The sequence below is a fragment of the Xyrauchen texanus genome, chromosome 9 (genome assembly GCF_025860055.1).
Source record: "Xyrauchen texanus isolate HMW12.3.18 chromosome 9, RBS_HiC_50CHRs, whole genome shotgun sequence".
NCBI lineage: Eukaryota > Metazoa > Chordata > Actinopteri > Cypriniformes > Catostomidae > Xyrauchen > Xyrauchen texanus.
In genome coordinates, this window is record NC_068284.1 from 11,562,253 (window position 1) to 11,587,663 (window position 25,411).

Here is a 25,411-nt window from a genome sequence, read left to right on the forward strand (position 1 = left end):
TGGAGGTCTGGCTATTCAGCCCTCAGTGAAGCTCACCCAGCTACCCTGCATCATGTCTAATCCAGACTTGTGGGTATCAACTGGTCCAAAAACATTGTCCAGGTCAGGCATAGACCCTCCTCCTGCTGGATCTGAGAACATTGCATCCTGATAGGCTGAGGCTGAGCCATCTCCTCTACACTAGGAACCACACTATAATAACCTGCTCAAAACAGTTACGATATAACGATAATAAATCTAAAAGAAAACTGAAAACCAAACTTAAATACTAGGGCTGTCAACTGATAAAAATCAATTGAATTAAAATAATCAAATAAATGTCATCATATGCTGATTAATTAATCGAATAAATCACATATCAATATTTGTAGAGAAAGGTCCCCAATAAAAATAATGCAATATATAAATGATTAAATTTAATCAATTATAAATATAATAAAAGTAAAAAATTAAATGATTCAAAAAATTGATGAGGCAACACAAAAGGGGCTTTAGAAGGCAATGTTTTGTTTATTTCCATATTTTGAACATAAACGCGTGGACACACAAACCTTCACATGGCAAAATTCATTGGGCAAAGATGGCGCGGACCCATGATCCTTTACTTCAACGGAAACGTCTAAAATGAAGACGCCAATTTTCCCATAAATATGATTTTCAAACGCAAGGAATGTTAATTACCAAGTTGAAGTACCTCAGTAGATGGGTGCAGAGTATATAATCTGTATAATTATATCAATATATAATTAAAATAAAGTATTAGACTAAAAGTACACTTGTAAAATCTATTTTCTTTTCTCTTTACATCATTATAACTCTCCTATAATGTAGGCCTACCTCATGCATTCCCTTCTAAAGAGACGTTGATAATTTAATATAAAAGATAATATACAGTTTTATAACATGAATGCTGCTCAGATTGCATAGTTTGTTGAAGAACGATGATGAAGGTTAATTTTTTCAAGCGAGATCTCATGTAATCAATGGAGAATATATCAATATTTCTAAGATTTATGGACAAAAAGTGCTATTGGATGTTATACAATGAACCCTTGTCTTGGACCCAAGTGTGGTGAACTGGATTCATCTGTCGATCGCGTTTTCATAACAAAGGTATGAAGTCCCGTTTTGATATTGCATGTTTTCACTTGTACTCCTGGCACAAATAAATAAATTGCTGTTTCTGGAGCATTGCTATCGTGAAACAGAGATCGGATATCAATGTGGAACCCTTAGACCTTTGAAAAGATTTATAATCTATTAAAATTAATTACATTTATAGAAGGTAAATTATATATTAAATGTAAGCAGAGTGACGTCACTACCGCGTGTGGGGGAATTGCGTATCATCAGGAATATTTCACCCAAAAATGAAAATTTGCATATTGTTTACTCATCCTCAGGCCATCCAAGATGTATCGGAGTTTCTTTCTTCCATCAAAACAGGATTTCATTTAAGGCCTCTTCCTCTAAACAATGCAAGTGAATGTACTCCATTTTTGATGGTCCAAAATGCATATTTAAGGTGCATCAAAATAATCCACACAACTCCAACCAACAAATAAAGTTCTTCTGGACCCAAATGATTGATTATTTAAATTATAATGGAACTTTAAATTTACACTTTCATAACAGTTAATTACAAAAACATTTGGCTGTAAATGTTTAAAGTGTTTTTAATACATTTTATCAAGCATTTTTCAGATCTTCTTAAACAACGAGAATGATAAATTGTTATTCCATTGATCAATGTCATTTACTTCAGCAGTAGCATCAGATCAATCCTGCACACACACCAAACAGTGCTGAATACAGAATCATGCACACAGATATGCACTGAACTTTGCACCTCTGCATGCTTTGAAAATACCTGTGTTGCTTTTATAGTTCAGGATTGATTCAGCATTCATGACTTCCACTAGTAACATCATTATTTGCTGTGGCGAGTTACATGAACATACAGATACAGAAGTCTATTGATCTTTCATTGAGTACTTTGATCTGAGTCTCAGGACACATACACAATATATACATGAGAGGACAGGGAATCAGCACTACATTAAAAATAAAGTTGAAATCTATCTGTATTCAATTGCAATTCTGGTGCTTAACAAAAAAGAAAAATACTGAACAAAACAGGTCACAACACTAACATTACGATCACAAATTTACCAAATATGTGGCCTTGCTTTTCTATGTTTGGCTGCACAGATTTCATGAGAAGGTGAAAAGAAGGATGTAGTTTGTGGTAAAGCAGAACCCTTGGTGAAACAGTTCCACATTATAATGACATCATTTCAATGTATATGCTTTAAATGGCCTTTCATATCACGCTGACATTGTTTGGCAATAAAATCATGTAACGTTGACTTTTTTTTACTTTAAATTCTCCTCCATGCCCAGTAGGTGGCGATATGCACACAGAATGCAAATCGCCAAAAACAAAAGAAGATGTGGCAGTGAAAGTGGATATTTATAGTTAAAAAGGACATAAATATTTATCTGTTTCCCACCCACATCTATCATATCACTTCTGAAGATATGAATTAAACCACTGGAGTCTTATGGATTAATTTTATGCTGCCTTTATGTGCTTTGTGGAGCTTCAATGTTCTGGCTACCTTTCACTTGCATTGTATAGAGCTGAAATATTCTTCTAAAAATCTTTATTTGTGTTCAGGAGAAGAAAGAAAGTCACACACATCTGGGATGGCATGAGGGTGAGTAAATGATGAGATTATTTTCATTTTTGGGTGAACGATCCCTTTAAGGGGATCCATTGTACAACTACTAAGTTTACTGTATATCATAAACGTGTAATCCCTTTAACAACTTGTATAGGTCTTCACAAGATTCAGGACAGATCAGTTATAAAAGAACTGTATTTTTAATTCAGTATGATGATAAAGTCAGCATTCTGCTGTTGATCAATTATTTTCTTTGCAAATTTGACACAAACTGATAATTTCATATTTAGAAATGTGAGCTGCTGGTCAAAGTTTTGGAGGTTTAATACAGGATGACTGGAATTTGGTCATGAAGTAGAGTTTTTACAACTTTATACACTTTTTAGCCTATTTTTAAGATTTATTTAAATTTCATATTCAATTGTATGGTGTAATTGTGAAACAAAATTAAATGAAATTAATAAAACAAAAAAATATTTAGAAGTTTGAGATATTAAAATGTTTGAGTGTATGTCAGATAGATGAGATTTTACAGATAGCATCTCTGTTGCTTCCAGGTCTTTACTAGAGAAATATGAGCTTTAGAAACACCACCAGAGAAATATAATGAACTAAAAAGGATCACATTTATTCAGCTAAAATAGCAGTACTGTCACGATTCACTGTTGTCTGGCCTGTGTTTCTCCCCGTCATCTGTTCCCGGACTACACTTCCCTTAATTCCCTGCTCTCATCTCTGCCAGCTGTCCTTCATTGTCCTCACCTGTGTTTCATTTAGTCATTATCCTTTGTGTATTTAAGCCCTGTTGTTTTATTATTCGTTGTCAGTTGTTGCATGTGTTTGACCTCTCGTGTGTTTCCTGTATTTTTCCCCAACGTGGATGTTTTCTTTGTTCATGCGTTTGCCCGTTATTTCCATTAAAATCCATAGCTGCACATAGATCCAGCTCTCTTGACTATTTTCCTAGCGTTACAAGTACAAAGAAACCTCGAGCATAGTTATAGAGATCTTCCACACTTTCAAAAGTAAAATAATTAATAAATATTGTATTTTCAGTTCCTTTTCTGGCCACATTTGATCAAAATGAACTTCAATTTAAATTCAGATCTCACAGATTCAAGTTACAGAAGCAAGACAGACTGTCTCTCATGTTACTTCAGTTTATAATTTACTCGTCTTTGTTTTGTTCTACTGCTTTATGAGAAACGCATGAAATATACTCACACATAACAAATTAAAATCAAAGACACATAATGACATTTGAGCCCATTTGCAAAAACCCAAATGAATACATTTGTATTTTTTAATCTTTTGAGCAAATGTTAAATAGAAATCTCAAACAATAAAAAATACTCAGTGATCCTTATTTTTGTTTTTCACACACAACACATATTTGAAATATTTGATATTTTAAACGTAATTTTGTTTTAATAAATCAATTTCACCCAATACATTGGCTAAATATCCTGTCTCCCGTATCTAACAGTGATCAGACGCCGTCTTGTTTAAATAATTACTTTAAAAAACACACATGAAAATACACGATTCCCACCGGGTCATCACATTACGCAACCCGTTCTCATCAATCTGCGTATAAATAATTTGGCGTATGCACGCAATTTGGAAGTATAAAGTCGTGTTATTTATACGCAGATTGATGAGAACGGGTTGCAACACGCGTCGTGACACAACCCCAAAACGCTTTATCAGTTTAAACACATTTTCTGATTAAATGGTTACTTTAAAAAACACACATACCTAAGAGGAAATGCTGATGTGACGTCTTAACCATGGGGTTTACACAACACCCCCCGGAGGGGGGTTCTTGTCATCAATCAAGCCCATTTTGGACGATCTCGTGAAAGGACTGAACAGATAGGCCTACTATTCTTTGTGTTAAAGGTATTTTATAATGCATAATATTTCATTAAGACATTTTGTTAGCGGTACAGCTAAAATGAAATATTGTGTTTAGTAAAAATAATCCTGTTTGTTAAACTAATGTCTTATACCAATCATTATTTTAACATCTCAGTTTTGTCACCAAACATTATTTTAACATCTCAGCTTTGTCATCAAGCATTGCACCCCATTAAAGACACATAATTTAAACACATTTTAAACATAATACTACTTTTTATGTCCTGCAATAATAATAATAAATAAAACGACTCCACACATCAACAAAATGTTTTTTTTGAAAAACATTGGTATGTTTGAATCTACGCTTAAATAATTTGAAAGGACTGTCAATATATCACCCCCGCTTTATTTGTTGTGAAATATTCAGAGATCAAAGATTTGTTTAAATTAACGCTTCGAGATCTAAACATAGGCCTAATCCCCAAATAATTTTCCCATGAGAGTGAGTGAGTACACGATCCCCTCTGATCAGCGCCCCCTGGTTTCTGGATCATAAATTACCTGTTGTGACGTTCACTCACTCACGACGTCAAATCCGCATCAAACTAACAGATGGGGGAAACAGATATTATTCTGTTCACACCGGACGATCAAATTATGCGTCGTGACACAACCCCAAAACGCTTTATCAGTTTACTCTTTTTAAATACACAGATGGGCTCGGCTACAGCATGGGAGTACAGAACCGATGACCAAACATTTCATATCACATCCTGTACAACTATAGACATCATATAGATAATATTTATAGATAAGAGGTAGGGTGGGGAGGGGAGGGGGACCAGAAGCAAAGGTCAAAGGTACACCAATTATGTCATCAATCATAACCCATCAATAATTTTTGTCACAAGGTATATAATATTTACTACTTTATGACAAGAGACTGTGGTGTATTTCATATATTTAATATGTGTTAAATGACTATTCAATGACATCAGTTTATTGTTGAGTCTATAACAAACGTGTTATATGGTGACGTATCAAGTCCATTATTAAGGTTTGTCTCACATGTTTTCTCTCTATTCAGATGCATATGGCTGTTAATAAATGCAGCTATTTTCCTTTACTCTCTTCTGGCTTCTGTGCATTGCTTATAAATGTAGCAAGTTGATGTGTAAATGTGGTTGTTATTCAAAACAAGCAAGTACAAACCCAACATTTATACCATGATCAATGGAAACATGTAAACGCTTCACATTGCAACCCCCCCAATGTTCAAACCAAATCTACACCCTTGCAGAGCAGCACCTCAGCCTTTTTGGGCAAAGGGGTAGTGGCTTGGGCAAATATAACCACCCCCCTGTGCACGTCCCAGATAGAGAACATGTAAAACCTATACTGACAAATTTAGCATTTTGCATTTGCATTGTGGGCTTACAATGATTTGCAAACTCCAGCAATGGACTATTGTATCACACACAAATGTGAAAATGAAAGCAAAAAAGTCACAGCTTGTCTCAACTCCTAAAGGTGTGTCTAAAGGCAGAGTCAACACACTCTCTATAGCAGCTCTCCAAATGCTCTATTATTACCTAACTGGATATTATTTGTACCTTATATTCAACGAATGCACTCCGATAAACTAATGTACAAGTATTTTTTCCAACAAAACACAGTTCAGAAGACGACATAAACTAAGGTATGTTCACAAGTCTAAAATATTTGATGTTCAGTATTGCTTTCTGTTTTTAGTCGCATTCAAAAATTCAACAGCAGAATTATAACGATGTTCTAAAGTGTCTATAATGTGTGAAAATGATCACATCTGTTTGTAGCTCAGATAAAAACATTTTAAATTATTGTTGATTCTGTAAACAGTTATGTTGTGTCAGAGCGCTTGGCAACAAAGTGTTTCTATAGCCAGATAAAAATCAACCTAGGATTATGGTGCTCAGTCTTTTAGGTCAAAACAACTTGAAAATGGGTGTAAACTTTCAGATATATTAAAATAATAAAAAACAAACAATTATATCCATTTTATAATAGTTTATTTATGGTATTCGTTGTATGAAATCATCAAGTTTTTATTATTTTTGATTTTGTGATTTTGTTTTTAAGTAGCCTAAATAAAAACAAGTTGCTGGGGTGACTCGAAACAAAAAATGTCCCAATAAAATTTTCAGTTTTACTGACAATTATTGGTATGTTTGATAGAAGAGATGATATTTCTGATCACCCCTACTACACCAAGTGTTGTTTTACTTATCAATGTCCAGATCTATTAAATTATACAAAAGTACATTAAAAATGCAATTCACACAAAACAATTACTTGAATACACCTCTTCTATGATGAACATGTTTTTAATTTCATTTCGATATTTTTTCTGGGGCGTAAAGTTAAAAATGTCATGTGGTGCAACTGTCAGGAGAAACTTTTAAAATAAAAGGTCTCGTTTAAAGCTTTGAAGCTTTTTTTTATTTTACAATATGATTAATATTTGAATACTTTGGGCCACCAAATCAAAGTCATGTAGTGTTCCAACATTTTGATGTTTATGTTAACCAAATCCATAAAACAGAGATGACCCCTTTAGAACATCAAGACAGATGAAGTTTTAAAAATAAAATACAAAAATAAATACAATTATGAAAGGGTAAATTTTGTTCAGGTTATTTGTACTCTCCATGGTGCAAGGAAAGTATTTTAATACCTTTTACTTGATGGTTACACCACTTGACATTTTCAAAAGTCATTTAATATTTTTTGTAGAGAATGCTTGAAACCAAATTGGACACAAATTACATTTATATGAACTTGACGTATGTTTTAAACTTGATTTTTAAAACCTCAGACATCCTTATTTGTCGCTGATCCTAACACAGCACTTTATTGATGGAGATTTGGCAGTTTGTTTAGAGACAGATAGTTTGTGTCTCTGGAGACTAAAGAAATGTGATGAAGATGCACAGTATTCTACTGTACTTTGCATACGTCATGTGGAACGATTGTGTAACATGCAAATTACAACTCATTTGAATGTATTTTCAGGCCTAAAGGTTTCTATGGAAAGAGAAAAGAAGGCTGCAAATCAGATGAATCTTTCTGATGATACAGAGGAGGGGGGATCTGTTCAGCACCAGTCTCCTGAAATCAATGATGGAACACTGACCTTTGACCCCAGGTGACACAACATTAAATCTGAATATTGTATAATAGAGACTTAGTAAATATTTTTTACATTGTTGTTTTGATATTTGTCATTAGGCAGAAGATATACACAGCAACATCTTCAGAACCCAGCTGTGTTTCTGTCAAGAGTAATTGGTCTATTCATCCACCCCCTGAATTAACTGATGCAAAAATGGCCTCTGGCCATAAGTAAGTAATGCTACATAGAAGCTACATGAATAATTTTATATTTCTTATGATTTTATATATTGTTAAAAAATCTTGTTTCACATACTGTTACAGTGTGAAATTCATCAGGCAGTCAATTTCTGCTCCTGCAAATGACTGTTACACACAACCAGTGCTGCAGATTCACCATCAAGTTGAAGATGTCCTGCAGAGAGTCAGAAATTATCACAAAACCAGCATGAAGAACAAGTATGACCATTTATTTGAAGGAATCAACACACAAGAGGATAAAACTCTCCTGAACAAGATTTACACACAGCTCTACATCATTGAGGGAGAGAGTGAAGGGGTGAATAAAGAACATGAGGTTTTACAGATAGAGAAAACACAACTTTTACAAGACACTCCAATCAACCTCAATGATATATTCAATCCCACACCTAAACCAGGATGTGAGAAGAAGAGAAAAAAGTTTAAAGAAAAAATAAAGTCAGTGCTTACTAAAGGCATCGCTGGAATCGGAAAAACAGTCTCTGTGCAGAAGTTTATTCTCAGTTGGGCTGAGGGAAAAGCAAATCAGGATGTAGATTTCATGTTTCTTCTTCCATTTCGAGAGCTAAACTTGATCAGAGACGACCAGATTAGTCTTCACAAACTACTGCATGACTTCTACCCTGAACTTCAAGATCTGGACTCACAGATATATAATGAGTGCAAAATTGTGTTAATCTTTGATGGTCTGGATGAAAACAGAAATCCACTTTGTTTTTCAGACATTGAGAGAGTTTGTGATGTAACTATGACATCATCAGTTGGTGCATTGATCTCAAATCTAATCAAAGGAGAGTTGCTTCCTTCAGCTCTCATCTGGATAACATCCAGACCAGCAGCAGCCAGTCAGATCCCCTCTCAGTACATCAGCCGTGCTACAGAAATTCAGGGATTTAATGATACTCAGAAGGAGAAATATTTCAGGAAGAGATTTAATGATGAACATCAAGCCAACAAAATCATCTCACACATCAGGACAACAAGAAGCCTCCACATCATGTGCCACATACCACTCTTCTGTTGGATCTCAGCCACTGTGCTTCAAAAAACCCTGGAAACACATCACGTCGAGGAAATTCCCAAAACTCTGACTGAAATGTACATACACTTTCTACTCATTCAGTTAACCACGATGAATCAGAAATATGACAAAAGATATCCAAAGAAAGCCTTCCAGTCAGACAGAGATGTGATTGAGAAACTTGCCGAACTGGCGTTCAATCAGCTGATGAAGGGCAATGTCATGTTCTATGAGGAGGACCTGAGAGAGAGCGGCATAGATGTCACCAAGGCTTCAGAGTATTCTGGGATTTTCACTGAGATCTTTAAGGAGGAATGTGTGATTTATCAGAGGAATGTCTACAGCTTTGTACATCTGAGCTTTCAGGAGTTTCTTGCTGCTTTTTATTGGTTTTATTGCTATGTATGTAACACTGTGAATAAGGTGTTTGATCCACTTACGGTTTTTGATTCACTGCATAATTCACTCAGAGGAGTCATAGATGAAGCCCTAATGAATGAAAGTGGACACTTGGACCTTTTCCTACGATTCTTGTTGGGCATCTCACTGGAGTCAAATCAGAGACTCCTGCAGGATCTACTGACCCGCACAGAGAACAACACAGAGAGCATCAAGAAAACAACTAATTACATTAAAGACATAATCAAAAAAGATCATGACAGACTCTCAGCTGGAAGATCCATTAATCTCTTTCTCTGTCTGTTTGAACTGAATGACAACTCACTGTGCAGTGAGATCAAGGAGTTTGTGAAATCAGAGAAACTCTCAGAGAAGAAACTCTCTGCGTCACACTGCTCAGCAATAGCCTACATGCTTCAGATGTCAGAGGAGGTGCTGGATGAGCTGGATCTGAAGAAATACAATACGTCAGAGGAAGGCAGAAGACGACTGATACCAGCTGTGATGAACTGCAGAAAAGCTTTGTAAGAATAGAATTTAAATACAGTATATTACAAAATTATATTACTGTTTGTCTGCATGTTTGTGCAGACAAAGTGAAACTTCTGTTGTTCTGCATAGCACATTTTAGGGGAGAATTCACTAAGAATTAATTGCACCTATTAATATTTTTTTTATTTGCATTATTGTAGCACCTGAATCACTAACGGAATTATGCAAATAATTATGATGCCAACATGGCCAAAAATTAATTACTGGATGCAGGGGCATAGAATTTTAAACTTATATTATTTCTCAGTGTCGATAGCTGATAATGTGGATTATTGTAATAGTACTAACACAGATAGATGGAAGCATCACTCAACCACTGTGATCAAGCCACCTGAATCAGCTCTTTAAAATGCTAAAAGTGTGCTCCACAACACAGTTCATCTGGTGATATAGGCCATTGTGTAAAAGTCTAATTGAGTTAAGGATGGTAAAATGTTTATGAGCCTGTATTAGTTATTATCCATTAAAATGACGTATAATGTTGTATTTTGCTCTCTTTCAGTCTTGCTGAATGTAATCTCAATGATCAGTCTACTAAAACAGTGGCTTCAGCTCTAATGTCAGAAAACTCTCCCCTGAAAGAGCTGGATCTGAGCAACAATGACCTACAGGATTCAGGAGTGAAGCTGCTTTCTGATGGACTGAAGAATACAAACTGTCAACTGGAAATACTGAGGTGTGTAAAGATAAAGCTGTTTAACCCACATGACTTTTCTAATTTTGTTGAACACAAATGTATTAATTTGTACATTTGTTAATGCTGTAACATATAACTAGAATTTCGTACACCTAGAAAAATAGTCACACCAGTTTAGCTTAAACCTAATTGTAAAGATGGGCAAGCAGGAGGCGGGTACTGGCTGAACAGTAGACAAAGTTTTAATGTCAAACTCAACTTAAAACCAACATAAACAAAAATGCAGCGCAGCTGTTATGTATACCCTGTCTTGTTCCACCGTTGCCCTTTTGTTTACCATTTTTGTCACTTTTGTACTCCTTAGTTTTCACTTTTGGCCCTTTTGTAGCTCCACTGTCTCCTTGTTAGCTTTCGTTCATTGTTTGCACCTGCCCTCATTTGTTTGCCTTTGGTTTCTGTCGATCACCTTGTTATCTTGTTTGAGTCCTGTTTGTTCATTGGCCCCTTTGTCCCACATTCTTGTATTTAAACCCTGTCTGTTTGTTCAGTCTCTGTCAGTCGTTGTTTGTATGTTCATGAATGTTGTTAGCCTGGTGTGTGTTTCCCTGCCCGAAGTTCTCTGTTCAAGTTTATTTCCCCATTGTGGGTTTTCCTTTGTGTTTGTAATAATAATAAAAGTACTGCATTTGGATCCTCAACCTTCGTCTGCCTTCATTGTCTGCATTTCGTGAGAGAACGACTGAACCACACACATGGATCCAGCAGCTATTCGACTTCCCGGACTCAGCTCTGGTGGTCTTTTTCAAGAACAGCTTGAACCCCTCGCTGAGGGAGCGGGTGCCACAGGCAGCGCCCGGCTGTACCCTTCGCGACTACCTGGAGACGACTCTACTAGTGTGCAGCTCACCGCTCCCCGTAACACCAGCCCAACCTGTCAGCGGAATGACCCTCATGCCAGTCGCCTTCCACGAGCCAGCGCGGCCCACTTCGTCTGCCCGGAGGAGGGAGAGAAGACGGGCTTCCGCCTTCCGGCACACGCCTGCTCCGATCTGCGAGCCAGAGCCCACGCCTGCCCCGGTCAGCGAGCCAGAGCCCTCGCCTGCCCCGGTCAGCGAGCCAGAGCCCTCGCCTGCCCCGGTCTGCGAGCCAGAGCCCTCGCCTGCCCCGGTCTGCGAGCCAGAGCCCTCGCCTGCCCCGGTCTGCGAGCCAGAGCCCTCGCCTGCCCCGGTCTGCGAGCCAGAGCCCTCGTCAGCCACGGTCTGCGAGCCAGAGCCCTCGCCTGCCCCGGTCTGCGAGCCAGAGCCCTCGTCAGCCACGGTCAGCGAGCCAGAGTCCTCGTCAGCCACGGTCAACGAGCCAGCGCCTGTAGCCTCAGACGTCAGTGAGCCAGTGCCGATAGCCTCAAACGTCAATGAGCCAGTGCCTGTAGCCTCAGATGTCCGTGAGCCAGCGCCTGTAGCCTCGACCGTCCCTGAGCCAATGCCTGTAGCCTCCGATGTCCGTGAGCCAGCGCCTGCAGCCTCGACCGTTCCTGAGCCAGCGCCTGCAGCCTCGACCGTCCCTGAGCCAGCCCCTGTGGTCTTGTCCGTCCCAACGCCAGTAGCCATGACCGTCCAAGAGCCAGCGCCAGTAGCCATGACCGTCCGAGAGCCAGCACCCCCCGAGCTTTCCAGAGCTCCGAGCTTTCCAGAGCTCCGCCTCCCGAGCCTTCCAGGGCTCCGCCTCTCCAGTCTCTCGAGCCTCCTAGGGCTCCGCCCCTCAAGCCTCTCGAGCTTTCCAGGGCTCCGCCCCTCAAGCCTCTCGAGCCTTCCAGGGCTCTGCCCCTCAAGCCTCTCGAGCCTGCCAGGGCTCCACCTCCCAGGCCTCTCGAGCCACCCAGAGCTCCGCCTCCCGAGCCTTCCAGGGCTCCGCCTCTCCAGTCTCTCGAGCCTTCCAGGGCTCCGCCTCTCAAGCCTCTCGAGCCTTCCAGGGCTCCGCCCCTCAAGCCTCTCGAGCCTTCCAGGGCTCCGCCCCTCAAGCCTCTCTAGCCTTCCAGGGCTCCGCCTCTCGAGCCTGCCAGGGCTCCACCTCCCAGGCCTCTCGAGCCACCCAGGGCTCCGCCTCTCGAGCCTTCCCGGGCTCCACCCCTCAAGCCTCTCGAGCCTGCCAGGGCTCCACCTCCCAGGCCTCTCGAGCCACCCAGGGCTCCGCCTCTCGAGCCTTCCAGGGCTCCGCCCCCCGAGCCTCCCACGGCTCTGCTCCCAGAGACCCCAGGGCCTTCTAGGGCTCCGCCCCTCAAGCCTCTCGAGCCTTCCAGGGCTCCGCCCCTCAAGCATCTCGAGCCTTCCAGGGCTCCGCCTCTCGAGCCTTCCAGGGCTCCGCCTCTCGAGCCTTCCAGGGCTTCGCCTCTCGAGCCTCCTATGGCTCCTCCTCCCGAGCCTCCTAGGGCTCCGCCCCTCAAGTCTCTCGAGCCTTCCAGGGATCCGCCCCTCAAGCCCCTCGAGCCTTCCTGGGCTCCGCCCCCTGAGCCTCCTACGGCTCCGTCTCCCGAGTCTCCTGCGGCTCTGCTCTCAGCGACCCCAGAGCCTTCTAGGGTTCCGCCTCTGAAACCTCCTACGGCGCCACCTCCCTCGAAACCGCCTCCAGAGCCTCCTACGGCTCCACCTCCAGAGCCTCTTAAGCCTCCTACGGCTCCGCCTCCAGAACCTCCTACGGCTCCGCCTCCCGAGCCTCCTATGGCTCCGCCTCCTGGGCCTCCTGAGCCATCCTCGGCTCCGCCTCCAGAGCCTCCTACGGCTCCACCTCCAGAGCCTCTTAAGCCTCCTACGGCTCTGCCTCCAGAACCTCCTACGGCTCCGCCTCCCGAGCCTCCTATGGATCCGCCTCCTGAGCCACCCGAGCCTCCGACGGCTCCGCCCTCAGAGCCTCCCGAGCCTCCTACGGCTCTGCCTCCCGAGCCTCCTACGGCTCCGCCTCCAGAGCCCCCTACGGCTCTGCCCCCAGAGACTCCAGAGCCTTCCAGGTCTCCGCTCCTAAAGCCTCCTACGGCGCCGCCTCCTACGGCGCCGCCTACCTCGGCTCCGCCTCCTGAGCCTCCTTCAGCTCCACCTCCTGAGCCTCCCTCAGCTCCGCCTTCTGAGCCTTCAAGGCCATCACCTCCCTCGGCTTCGCCTCCCGAGCCTCCCTTGGCTCCGCCTCAGAGGTCCTCCTTGGCGCCGCTTCACGCGGTTCCGCCGGCCTCCCCAGTGGCCACTCCTCCTCCCAGGTCCCCTGAACCGGTCCTTGCCCCACGGCCATTTCCTAGGCCACCAAAACCGGCCTCTGTCCTGTGGCCACCTCCCAGGTCCCCTGAACCGGCCCTTGGCCCACGGCCATCTCCCAGGCCACCAAAACCGGCCTCTGTCCTGTGGCCTCCTCCCAGGCCCCCTGAACCGGCCCGTGCCTTATGGCCAGCCCCCGGGCCATCTAAACCTGTCCCTGCCCGGTCAACACCTCCAAGACCACCTAAACCTGTCCCTGCCCGGTCGATACCACCCCGGCCTCCTAAACCTGTCCCTTTGTGCCCCCGTGGACTATCTAATTGCCCCTTGTGCCCCCATGGACTGTCTCATCTCCCTTTGTGCCCCCGTGGACTGTCTCATTTCCCCTCGTGGCCCCCCTTGGACTTCCTGCCTGCCCTCTGTGCCCCTTGGACTGCCTCCTTGCTCTTGTGCCCCCCCTGGTCTGCCTGTCTGCCCCCGGTGCCATTATTTTGTTCTCTGTGGGTTTTTTGTCTTTTGTCTTTGTTTTTTAGGATCGTCTGGAAGCCGATCCTTTGAGGGGGGGCTCTGTTATGTATACCCTGTCTTGTTCCACCGTTGCCCTTTTGTTTACCATTTTTGTCACTTTTGTACTCCTTAGTTTTCACTTTTGGCCCTTTTTTAGCTCCACTGTCTCCTTGTTAGCTTTCGTTCATTGTTTGCATCTGCCCTCATTTGTTTGCCTTTGGTTTCTGTCGATCACCTTGTTATCTTGTTTGAGTCCTGTTTGTTCATTGGCCCCTTTGTCCCACATTCTTGTATTTAAACCCTGTCTGTTTGTTCAGTCTCTGTCAGTCGTTGTTTGTATGTTCATGAATGTTGTTAGCCTGGTGTGTGTTTCCCTGCCCGAAGTTCTCTGTTCAAGTTTATTTCCCCATTGTGGGTTTTCCTTTGTGTTTGTAATAATAATAAAAGTACTGCATTTGGATCCTCAACCTTCGTCTGCCTTCGTTGTCTGCATTTCGTGATAGCAGCCAACTGGAGAATCTGGCTCGTCTTTATCCCCCTCTCGGCCCAATTCAGTGTGTCTTTATGGCCCCGCCCACCCTCCTCCTCATCACACTAAGCTTTAAATAATGTATTTTTCCTGAAGAATTCAGGTGCTTTGAAATAAATTTTACAATCAGGTGGTCACAAGTGAAGATATATAGCACAGCAAAAGAGTACAATGTCAAATCCCTTTCTTTCTGTAGGTTATCTGGCTGTATGGTGACAGAGACAGGTTGTTTTTATCTGGCTTCAGCTCTGAGATCAAACCCTTCACACCTGAGAGAACTGGATCTTAGCTACAATTACCCAGGAGACCCAGGAGAGAAGCTTTCTGATCTACAGGGAGATTCAAGCTTCAAATTGGATAAACTACAGTATGTTGAGTAGAAGTACTCATGGCACAATTTTGTGTGTTTTGTGATATATAAATATGTAAAACAAATACATGATAATGAATAGGCCTTGTTAAAGGAATAGTTCAACCAAAAACGAAAATCCTCTCATCATTTCTCACCTTCATGCCATCCCAGATGTGTATGGCTTTCTTTCTTCTGCTGAACACAAATAAAGATTTTTAGAAGAATATCTCAGCTCTGTATGTCCAAACTATGCAAGTGAAGGATGACCAGATCTTTGAAATTCTAAAATGCTTTTTGGAGTTTCAAAGTTTAGGTAACCATTTAATTGCATTGTATGGACTAACAGAGCTGAAATATTATATTAAAAATCTTTGTTTGTGTTCTGCAGAATAAAGAAAGTCATACACATTTGGGATAGCATTAGGGTGAGTAAGTTATCAGAGAATTTTCATTTGATGCATTTTACTGCTGCCACACAATTGGCTGATTAGATAATCACATGAATAAGTAGGTGTACAGGCATTTCAATAAAGTGTTTATTGAATTGTTGCCCATATTCATTGCAGTACTAGTGTCTATGTAATTTTGCATGCTCAATCCTTAGTGAAACTGCACATTTAGTTACAGGTTCACTAAATGTAAAGAGTAGGTACACAAATGATGTGTGTCTAGCTGATTTTAGATATAACAATAATAGCATATTAGAGAAAGTATTTATATGGGGATACAAGGGAGAGATGCATGTATCACTTATTCAACTATTTAGTGTTTTTTTTTTTTGTTGTTTGTTTTTTGCCTCCCTCAGTCTGGACCATAATGAACCCATCAGAATTAGACCAGGACTAAAAAAATGTAGGTCATCTTTGTTGTTATTGACCTCCCTTATTTATACATGCACTTGTATTTCTCACAAGAGTTCTAATCTTTGTTTTATATGCAGATGCCTGTGATCTCACACTGAATGAAAACACAGCACACACTCTTCTCATTCTGTCTGAGGACGGCAAAAAAGTAACATGGACGAAATCTAAACAGCCATATCCTGATCATCCAGAGAGATTCACTCATCCACAGCAGATTCTGTGTAGAGAGAGTATGTCTGAACGCTGTTACTGGGAGGTTGAATTGAAAGGATGGGCACATATAGCTATGACATATAAAGGAATAAACAGGAAAGGAGAGACTGACTGCCAATTTGGAATCAATGAAAAATCCTGGAGTTTGTACAGCTGTGACACAATCTATACTGTCTGGCACAACAATAAGAGAACAAACATATCTGCCTCCTCTAACAGAGTGGGAGTGTATCTGGACTGGAAGGGCGGCTCTTTGTCCTTCTACAGCATCTCTGACACACAGTCTCTCACACACATTCACACATTTCACTCCACATTCACTGAGCCCCTTTATGCAGGATTTAGACTTTATCCTGATTGTTCAGTGTCTCTGTGTCAGATTTTACAGAGTTAAAATAACCATCTTTCAACCTTTTCCTTTAATGCACAATTTTACACACACACGCACACACACACACACACGCACACACACACACACACACACACACACACACTGGTCTTAAACATTTAAATCCTGAGAAAAATATGTCCCACCCTTTTATACACATTATTTATTTTTATTTAAATATGTATTTACTGTTATGCTGTACGTAAAACTAGTTCTGGAATAATATTTACACATGCACATATTTAGTACTTTATTGATATGCATAAATTAAATAAATGTTTTGTTATGTTTTGGATGTAATACATGTATTAATTAATTATGATGCATACACCTTTAATTAGAAAACTGAATTCATTATGTTACATGATGGGACTGTCCCAAATTAAAAAAAATTATTGTCTTTATTCTAGTTTGTATTTTATTTATTGTATTTCTCCAGTGGATGTTTTTGCAGTTCTATTTGTGGTGTGTGTGTGTGTGTGTGTGAGCGTGTATTTATCACTTTGTGGGAAGAAAATAATATTTTTAATGTTGTGGGGACAATTTGTCAGTCCCCATGAGGAAAAAAGCTTATAAACCATACTAAATTATGTTTTTTTTTTTTTTTAAATGCAGAAAGTTTTCTGTGAGGGTTAGGTTTAGGGGTAGGGATAGGGATAGAATATATAGTTTGTACAGTATAAAAAAACATTATGTCTATGGGAGGTCCCCATAAAACATGGAAACCCAGCACGTGTGTGTGTGTGTGTGTGTGTGTGTGTGTGAAACCAACAACCAGATAAAAGTATTTTTTTCGTCTGCTGTGTTTTATGCAATGATTTTCAACCGATGGATCACAAGTTTGTTACACAGGTAGCACAGGTGGGGGAAAACAATGCTGAATGCAAATATAATTAAAGGGACAATTCCTCCAAAAATGAAAATGATCTCAGCATTTACTCACCCTCGTGCCATCCCAGATGTGTGTGAATGTGTATGACAATGCAAGTGAATGGTGACCAGACCTATGAAGGTCCAAAAATCATATAAAGGCAGCATAAGAGTAATCCATACGACTCCAGTCGTTAAATCCATGACTTCTGAGCTGATATGATAGTGTGAGAGAGAAACAGTCCTTTTTTTTATTTTTTATTTATTTATTTTTTTTTTTACAATAAATATCCACTTTCACTTTGTTTAAGTGGAGGTTTAAAGTAAAAAAGGAATTAAATATTGGTCTGTTTCTCTCCCACAACTATCACATCACTTCAGAAGACACAGATTTAAAAACTAGAGTCGTATGGATTACTTTTATGATGCCTTTATGTGTTTTTTGGAGCTTCAGAATTTTGGTCACCATTCACTTGCACTGTATGGACCTACAGAGCTGAAATATTTTATTTATTTTATTTGTGTTAAGTAGAAGAAAGACACACGTCCGGGTTGGCATACAGAGAACTTCTCAAACATACCAAACTTGTTCTGAAACAGAGAACTACAGGTCTATTTTGATTGCACATGCTAATGTTTGCTGGTGCCTATTGTCAACACACCTAGAGTCTGTATGCTTCATCAGTGTCAGGTTACATTAGCAATGGCATAGATAATGTCACTGTCTCTAAGACTATCCATACACAATTAAACCGAAAGTAGTACATAAATACAGAGCTGCTAAAAACATGTTATGTCACCTTTAAATCTGAAGAGAAGCAGCCCTCAGGATAGACCATATGATACAGAACACAAGTTCATACATTTTATGTGTTGCACATATTTAAATGATTCTGTTTCTGAGGAGATAAATTGTAACATAATATTAATCTAATCTTGATTTGAAAGTTCAGATCTACAGTGGTAAGAAAATGTATGTGAACCCTTTGTATTTACCTGCATTTATGTATAAATTGATCTTCAAATCTGGTATGAACTTCATATAAGTTACAATAATGAACAAACACAATCGGTTTTAACTAACACACACACATTATACATACTAAATACATAATTCAAACATTCACAATGTAGGTTGGAAAAAGTATGTGAACCCCTAGGCTAATGACATCAACAATATTTAATTAGAGTCAGGAGTTGGCAAACCTGGCATCCAAATAATGAAATTAGATTGGAGGTGTTGGTTAGAGCTACTTAAAAACTACTCAAGCATATTGAGTTTTCTATTCACAAGAAGCATCTGCTGTCATGGACCATGTCTTGCAAAAAAGAGATCTCGGAAGACCTATGATCAAGAATTGTTGCTTGCATAAAACTGGAAAGCTATCTCAAAGAGTTTAGATAATCATCTGTACACAGAAATGATTTGGTACTGTGGCTACTCTCCCTAGAAGTGGCTGTCCAGCCAAGATAACTCAAAGGGCACACCGTAGAACTCTCAATGTGGTATAAAGAACCCTAGAGTGACAGTGAAAGACTTGAAGGAATCATTGAAACTGGTTAACATCTCTGTTCATGTGTCTACTATACAAAAAAACATTACACAGGCATGATGTCTATGGCAGGACACCACAAAGGAAGCCGCTGCTTTCCAACACAATCATTGCTATGGGCCTGAAGTTTGCCAAAGACACCTTGACACTCTACATCACTACTAGGAAAATGTTTTCTGGACTGATGAAACTAAGGTTGAATTGTTTGTGAAGAACATGCAGCAGTATTTATGGTATAAAGATGGCACCACATATCAACATGAAAACATCGTCCCATTGGTGATGTAAGCTTAAGCACATTTTATTGTTTATACTTTAGACTTTGATTAAGATGAGATCATTTTACCATTTTATGACCAATTAATGCAGAAAACCAGCTAATTTCAAAGGGTTTACATACTTTTTATACAACTAGCCATTGTATTTTTTCCCATGAACTTCATTAAATGGAAACATATGTTTATTTTTTCAAAAGAGACTTCCTTAGCAGAGTGAGGTGTCTCTGTGTTATCTGTTAATAAACTTTAGATTACTTTAAATAATTAGGCATAATCAAAATAACCTTATTGCAGTTTGGTACAATGATGAAAAGTACTTTATGGGATGTAAGACTGAAGACACATGTTTATTAAACACAAGAACCAATGGCATTCTGCTTTCATTTTATCATAAAGAGTCAGACATTTTCACGTTTACAGGAAGTAAAAATTAAGTTTCCAAAAGGTACTAATACATAAATTTAGATAATTGCACTTCTATCGAGCGTCATTTGCAACACCTTTATATCATAATACAATGTGACAAAGTGCAATAATAGGACAAAATAACTCATTATAACTGACCATGATTTGACCATGTATGATACAACAGTGAGGTATAATATCGTGTTGGTAAAATCAATTATATTTAATATCATGTTAAAATGATAATCCATTATCATTCAGTATTAGCCATCTTGTTGGTGCATACATGCATAGAAAAACAGTCAGTCTTCAGTCTGTTTCTCAAACATTAAAACATTATGTTGTTTGATTTACAGCAGTTGCATGTGAGCTCATCTTTATGAGAAATACTGAGGAAATGCAATAGTCTGGCAGCCTCACAAGTTCTCTTCATCTATTTCTACACCTCAAAATGAATTTTAAAGACCACTGAACTGATTTCAGAATGACGTGATTGCACCCAGGCAGACGTCAATGGTTGACTAAAATCACTCGACACTGATCTAACACCCAGCGCAGATATTTTCTCTGAATCATTCAAAATAGACAGCGTAGACATTAGCAACAGCAAAGAGCGAGCTGTTTTTGAAAGTATGTGAAGAGAAAGTGTCGTGTGCCGCATCCCACAGACATCGACTGCCCATGCGCATGTTCTGGTCTCTGATCTGACCAATGCTGATGACCACTATGATCTTATAACGAGGAATCATCAGGTCTTTCACTCTGGCCTTGACAACCTGAAATTACAATAACAGCAAAGACATTAGCAGCCTATATTTCATTTGTATTCATGTTTGGATATATTAATAACATGCGGTAAATAAATTAAATATGTGAACTGATGAGTCAATCAGTGACAATTAGAGTAATAATGTGTTATGTAATTCATTTAAATTAGAGGATTTATGAAAAATGACCTCAGAGATTGTTTTGGTCATTTGACGGCACAGTTCAGCTTCATATTTCTCCTCCTGCAGGTAGCTGATCAACACATCCTTCAGAATACTCTTCACTGTAACCACCGGGAAACATCGTGCTGGTGCTGCTCAAACATTAATCAACGTTAAAAATAATTGTTGTTTGTTTAGGATCTCCATATCTTGATAATTTCTCAGTCTGTCCATGAAAAGAGACTCACTGAGCTGGTAGGAGTTCTCCATGAGCACTGTAGGTCGTGGAATATCGTCATGGTGACCAGGCTCATCAATATAAGACACAGTGCTGATTGAGCTACAGATAAACAATGATGGCCAACAAAGATGCAAACCAAATTTACAAATTTATGAAGAACAGAACAGGTGATTTCTCATCATCTACGGAAACTTCTGACACAGTAAATGTATTCTCAGTATGTTCTGTAGATCACATTCAACAGTAATGAGAGTAACTTACTCCTTGGTTTTGCCAATGGTCTCTTTAGCCCTGACATCATGACTGCCCAGAGATGACACACTTGCCCGCTTCTTCAGCAGACGAGCTGCTTTCTCTTTCGCTAAATCCGACATTTTCCTGCTGAAAAAAAAAAGAAGATGCTTCGTGGTCAAAGAATATAACGAGATCCTTGAGGATTTTATTTTAGCCATATAGTATATGCCTCGAAAACATTTGACTTCTATAGAAATGTAGATGCTTGAAAAACATTTATTTTCTTGTTTGAAAAATAAAATAATACAATCTTAATTATTGATTTGCATTAGCTACAAATCCGTTATTGTGATGGTGACACCACAACATAAAACATAAAAACTTTACTGTCTGTCTGTTATACTTCTTTAATCACCATTCAACATCGCTACATTATTCAGTTGACACTATTAATGTGTACGTGTATTATTTTAACTAGGTAGCCAACTACAAAAATATAACTGCATAACTTACGCGAAATAAACTTACCGCTTTGATGCGTCTCCTCCACAAACCGGAAATGCTCAAGATCTTAGTCTTGTTGCCAAGCGTTGCCATGATAACAGTGGAGATCCTTATCAATTTGACAAGCACGCCCCTACCAAGTTCCTTTCAAGGGAAGTCAGTCCACTCGGCGGGCATTTTTGGAACGCTGATAAAAGACGAGGCATAAAAAAAGCGCCTCCTTCCTACTTGAGTGGATGAACACCGAAATCTCCCAAACGATTTTTCAAGATTATGATCAAAGGACATATTTCAAATAAGCAGTAAAATCTGAAAACACTGGAATCATAAAATGTGCTTCTTTGCCTCAGATTACGCCCGAAAATGCTAGTTTCCCGGCATGTATAGCTAATGCGCATGCGTATTCTCGAGTTAATTGACAGGTGATGTCTGTATCTAAAAGGCGGGACTTTCTTTCTACATCCGTTGGCTGTTACAATTCTCCCATTCATTTTGATAGAACTGGCCCGTCTCAGCTAAATATTCTATTTTCTGTTTGACAAGGACGAATCCTAACAAAGTCCGTATTCAACCCAAATCATTCCACTCGGCGGCCATCTTTGGAACGCTCCCAGGCAGCTATTTTCTATGCATACATACTGCATAAAAGCATAGCCTATCTACTTGAATGGGTAAAGACTGAAATCTTCAAAACAGTTCGTCAATATTACGATAAAAGTACGTTTCAAAACATAAGTAAAATCTGATAACAATGGTATTGTATATTGTGTTTCTTTAGCAGAGTTCACGCTGAAACCCCGCTATTTTTCAGTCTAGTCCAGCTAATGCGCATGCGCGTTCTCGATATGATTGACATGTCTGTATCTAAAAGGTGATTACCTATATAGTCTCTGATCCTACCAATATTAATGAATACATATTGATTTGTTGATTGTTATCTGTCCTGGAGCGTTCAGTCACATTTACATCTGTAAACATTTACACTTTCACCGTAGTTGGATTCGTGAATTCGGTTTAGTTTTTTGAGTAACGCGGCTTCTGGTGAAATACCAACAGGTCCTACAGTCAGGGGGTCAAGAATTGGCTGGTTAGCTGATCCCTGTTAGCACCTGCTGGAACACCTCCCGATGACAAAAAGCATGTTTCTCCATTGACTGCCATTCAAAAGTATCCGTGTTTCATGACGATATGTATTTTTTCCCCCCCAAGAACGTCATTACATCACATCGTCATCCTACAGTATGTCGAAATGTTTTTCGGTCAAGGGAGAGCAGAGCTGTTTATAAGTCTGTATTATTTAGGCGCTCGATCACTGCATCACTTTCATAGTGAAGCAGACGTTTACTTTATTATTAATGACAAGTGTTTGTGTTAGTATCAATGACCTCAACAGCCAGCCAAGAATGTTACACATTAATTTCTTGATTTTATTTTTGAGATGATACATTATTTTCACTTTTGATATAGTTACCATTTTCAGTCTCTATATTCTCTTAAAATCTGGGGACACGTTATTGTATACATGAAATGTTTGCATATTCCATTTTCTGAGTGATGTATGAGACGTTTCAACCAGAACCATCCACAAGCAGCAGTTTTCTGTCCACCTCTTCACTTTTAAAGTCAGGTAAGGACTCTAAACAATTGAAATGAATGAATAAAGTACACTTAATTAATGGGAGAAATAATACAATAATTTAAAAGGGATAGTTCACCCAAAAATGAAAATTCTCTCATTTATTCACCCTCATGTCATCCCAGATGTGTATGACTTTCTTCTGTTGAACACAAATGAAGATTTTTAGAAGAATATTTCAGATCTGTAGATTCAAACAATGCAAGTGAATGGTGATCAGAATGCTTTTTTTTATTTTTATTTAAATCTCAACTTTCACTTCATTCTTCTTTAGTTTTTTTGGAAATTCATATTCTTTGTGCATATTGCACCTACTGAGCAGGGAGAATTTATATATATATACATTTAAAAAAAAAAAAAATCTTAATATTGATCTGTTTCTCACCACAACTATCATATTGCTTTTGAAAATATAAATAGAATCACTGGAGTCTTCTGGATTACTTTTATTCTGCCTATATGTGCTTTTGGAGTTTCATAGATCTGGTCACCATTCACTTGCATTGTTTGGACCTCCAGAGCTGAAATATTCTTCTAAAAATCTGCATATGTGTTCAGCAGAGGACAGAATGTCATACACATCTGGGATGACATGAAGGTGAATACATGATGAGAGATTTTTCATTTTTGGGTGAACTATCCCTTTAAATAAAACCAGGTAGTTAAAAAAAGTGATTTGAAGCTTTCTAGTGAACATTTCTACACATTTGCCTTTATGGATAATCTCAAAATGTCAAAGGCTATGATCCACATATGTGTGTTGTGAAGAGGTCTATATAGTTCAGAAATCATGATGAAATGGCCGGAGATACAAAGTATCCTGACATAGTAAAAAAATAAAGGAGGTGAAAAATGTTTCAGATACTCCATCCTAAGTTAAAAACTCTTATTTAACAATAAAAAAACCAGCCCACAAAGTGTACAGAATCAATTACAAACCACATTAAATAAATTACAAACATTTGAAATGAAATAAAAATAAAGTGCAGGTCATGAATTTAAAATACCAACAGTAACTTGACATAAAATTTGTTCAATGACAATACAGAGAAACTCTATATCCATTTGGATACATGTATAACAATTTCTTTTTTTATTTACATTTTTACAAATTATTTTTAAATATAGCTACAGGAAAAACATTTTGGGAAAACAAAATCCACACTGGAAAAACAATCTGAAAATATATGACCAATTCCTTAAATTGATTTCAATTTAAGGAATTTGGCATCCCTGACACAAATAGAGTCTCATTTTCCTAAAATGTTGAATTTAATAAATGTAATCAGAAAATCATATTGGCAACACTTTTTGCATGAACTATACATTTCAGGGTTTAAAGTTTAAACACTAAAATTAACAAAAAAAAGTGAGAATTAAACAGCCAACCAGACAGAAGTGATGCATTCTAACATGCCTTTATTAATAAAAACAAACACCAATGCATTTTACAATGATATCGAACATAAACTACTGTAACTGTGTCTCTGTATTTCTCTTTAATAGGATTTTAATTCCCACTGCTTGAGAATTAAGTATCGTGTTAATATCTGGTCTCTAATATTTATTTAGTTAAAAATGGTGGCAAAAAACTTCATGGTTACTGTTGTAACCTCGGTTCCCTGATGGAAGGAACGAGACGTTGTGTCGATTGTAGTGACACAAGGGGTCTCTTCTGAGAGCCTTGTGTACCTCTGAACTTGAGAAAAGGCCAATGTTAAGTTGGCAGACAGAATTTGCATGCCCCGCCCTTCGGACATATGGGTATAAAGGGGAGCGAATGTCAGACAGGTTTTCACTGAGGCGCCAAGAATACGGTTATGGTGCACTACAGTGGTAGGGATAGTGATGTGGCAAGGGGAACACAATGTCTCGTTCCTTCCATCGGGGAACGGAGGTTACTAAAGTAACCATGATGTTCCCCTTCTGTCACTCACTCAACGTTGTGTCAATTGAAGTGACACAAGGGGTCCCACTTCAAAACGCCATGCACTACACGTGTTACGTGATTGCCGAGCCAGGTGCAAGCAGGCTGCTGCATGCTAGAAGCAGCTGGGTCGGCTGCATGTAACCCTCCCCAATGCCCTTACTAAAAGGTGT

At 39.4% G+C, this 25,411-nt stretch overlaps 2 protein-coding genes across 4 annotated transcripts in view; one reads left to right on the plus strand and one right to left on the minus strand.

Annotated features, from left to right (window-relative positions):
* The window catches only part of LOC127648910 (NLR family CARD domain-containing protein 3-like), a 56,125-nt gene extending 39,359 nt beyond the window's left edge, over positions 1 to 16,766 (plus strand). The window contains exons 1-8 of one of the 2 annotated variants that reach the window (XM_052133738.1): positions 6,117 to 6,249; positions 7,602 to 7,734; positions 7,818 to 7,931; positions 8,025 to 9,905; positions 10,436 to 10,609; positions 15,042 to 15,212; positions 16,003 to 16,049; positions 16,138 to 16,766. In XM_052133738.1, coding sequence (XP_051989698.1) covers positions 7,616 to 7,734; positions 7,818 to 7,931; positions 8,025 to 9,905; positions 10,436 to 10,609; positions 15,042 to 15,212; positions 16,003 to 16,049; positions 16,138 to 16,667 — 3,036 coding nt within the window. In that variant the 5' untranslated portion in view covers positions 6,117 to 6,249; positions 7,602 to 7,615 and the 3' untranslated portion in view covers positions 16,668 to 16,766. Of the gene's footprint in view, positions 1 to 6,116; positions 6,250 to 7,601; positions 7,735 to 7,817; positions 7,932 to 8,024; positions 9,906 to 10,435; positions 10,610 to 15,041; positions 15,213 to 16,002; positions 16,050 to 16,137 lie in introns of those variants that run through there. The other variant, XM_052133737.1, reaches the window with a different exon arrangement.
* A 2,969-nt stretch (positions 16,767 to 19,735) lies between these two features.
* dynlt5 (dynein light chain Tctex-type family member 5) lies at positions 19,736 to 21,798 on the minus strand. 2 transcript variants are annotated; one of them, XM_052133739.1, is made up of 5 exons: positions 21,700 to 21,798; positions 21,199 to 21,318; positions 20,945 to 21,036; positions 20,724 to 20,848; positions 19,736 to 20,543 (listed from the first exon to the last, which is right to left on the minus strand). In XM_052133739.1, the coding sequence occupies exons 2-5, from the start codon at positions 21,309 to 21,311 to the stop codon at positions 20,340 to 20,342; spliced, it is 534 nt and encodes a 177-aa protein (XP_051989699.1). In that variant the 5' UTR covers positions 21,312 to 21,318; positions 21,700 to 21,798; the 3' UTR covers positions 19,736 to 20,339. The 2 variants fall into 2 exon arrangements, with proteins under 2 accessions (XP_051989699.1, XP_051989700.1); XM_052133740.1 differs by having other exon boundaries at positions 21,199 to 21,315; positions 21,700 to 21,713.
* Positions 21,799 to 25,411: the final 3,613 nt, after the last annotated feature.

Bases quoted from the DNA above. Each gene is read 5' to 3' on its own strand.
- dynlt5 (XM_052133739.1), bottom strand. From the start codon at position 21,311: ATGTCGGATTTAGCGAAAGAGAAAGCAGCTCGTCTGCTGAAGAAGCGG. The intron at 21,037-21,198 runs GTAAGTTACTCT...GTTTATCTGTAG, and splicing joins ACCATTGGCAAAACCAAGGA to CTCAATCAGCACTGTGTCTT. The intron at 20,544-20,723 runs GTCATTTTTCAT...TTGTAATTTCAG, and splicing joins TGACCAAAACAATCTCTGAG to GTTGTCAAGGCCAGAGTGAA.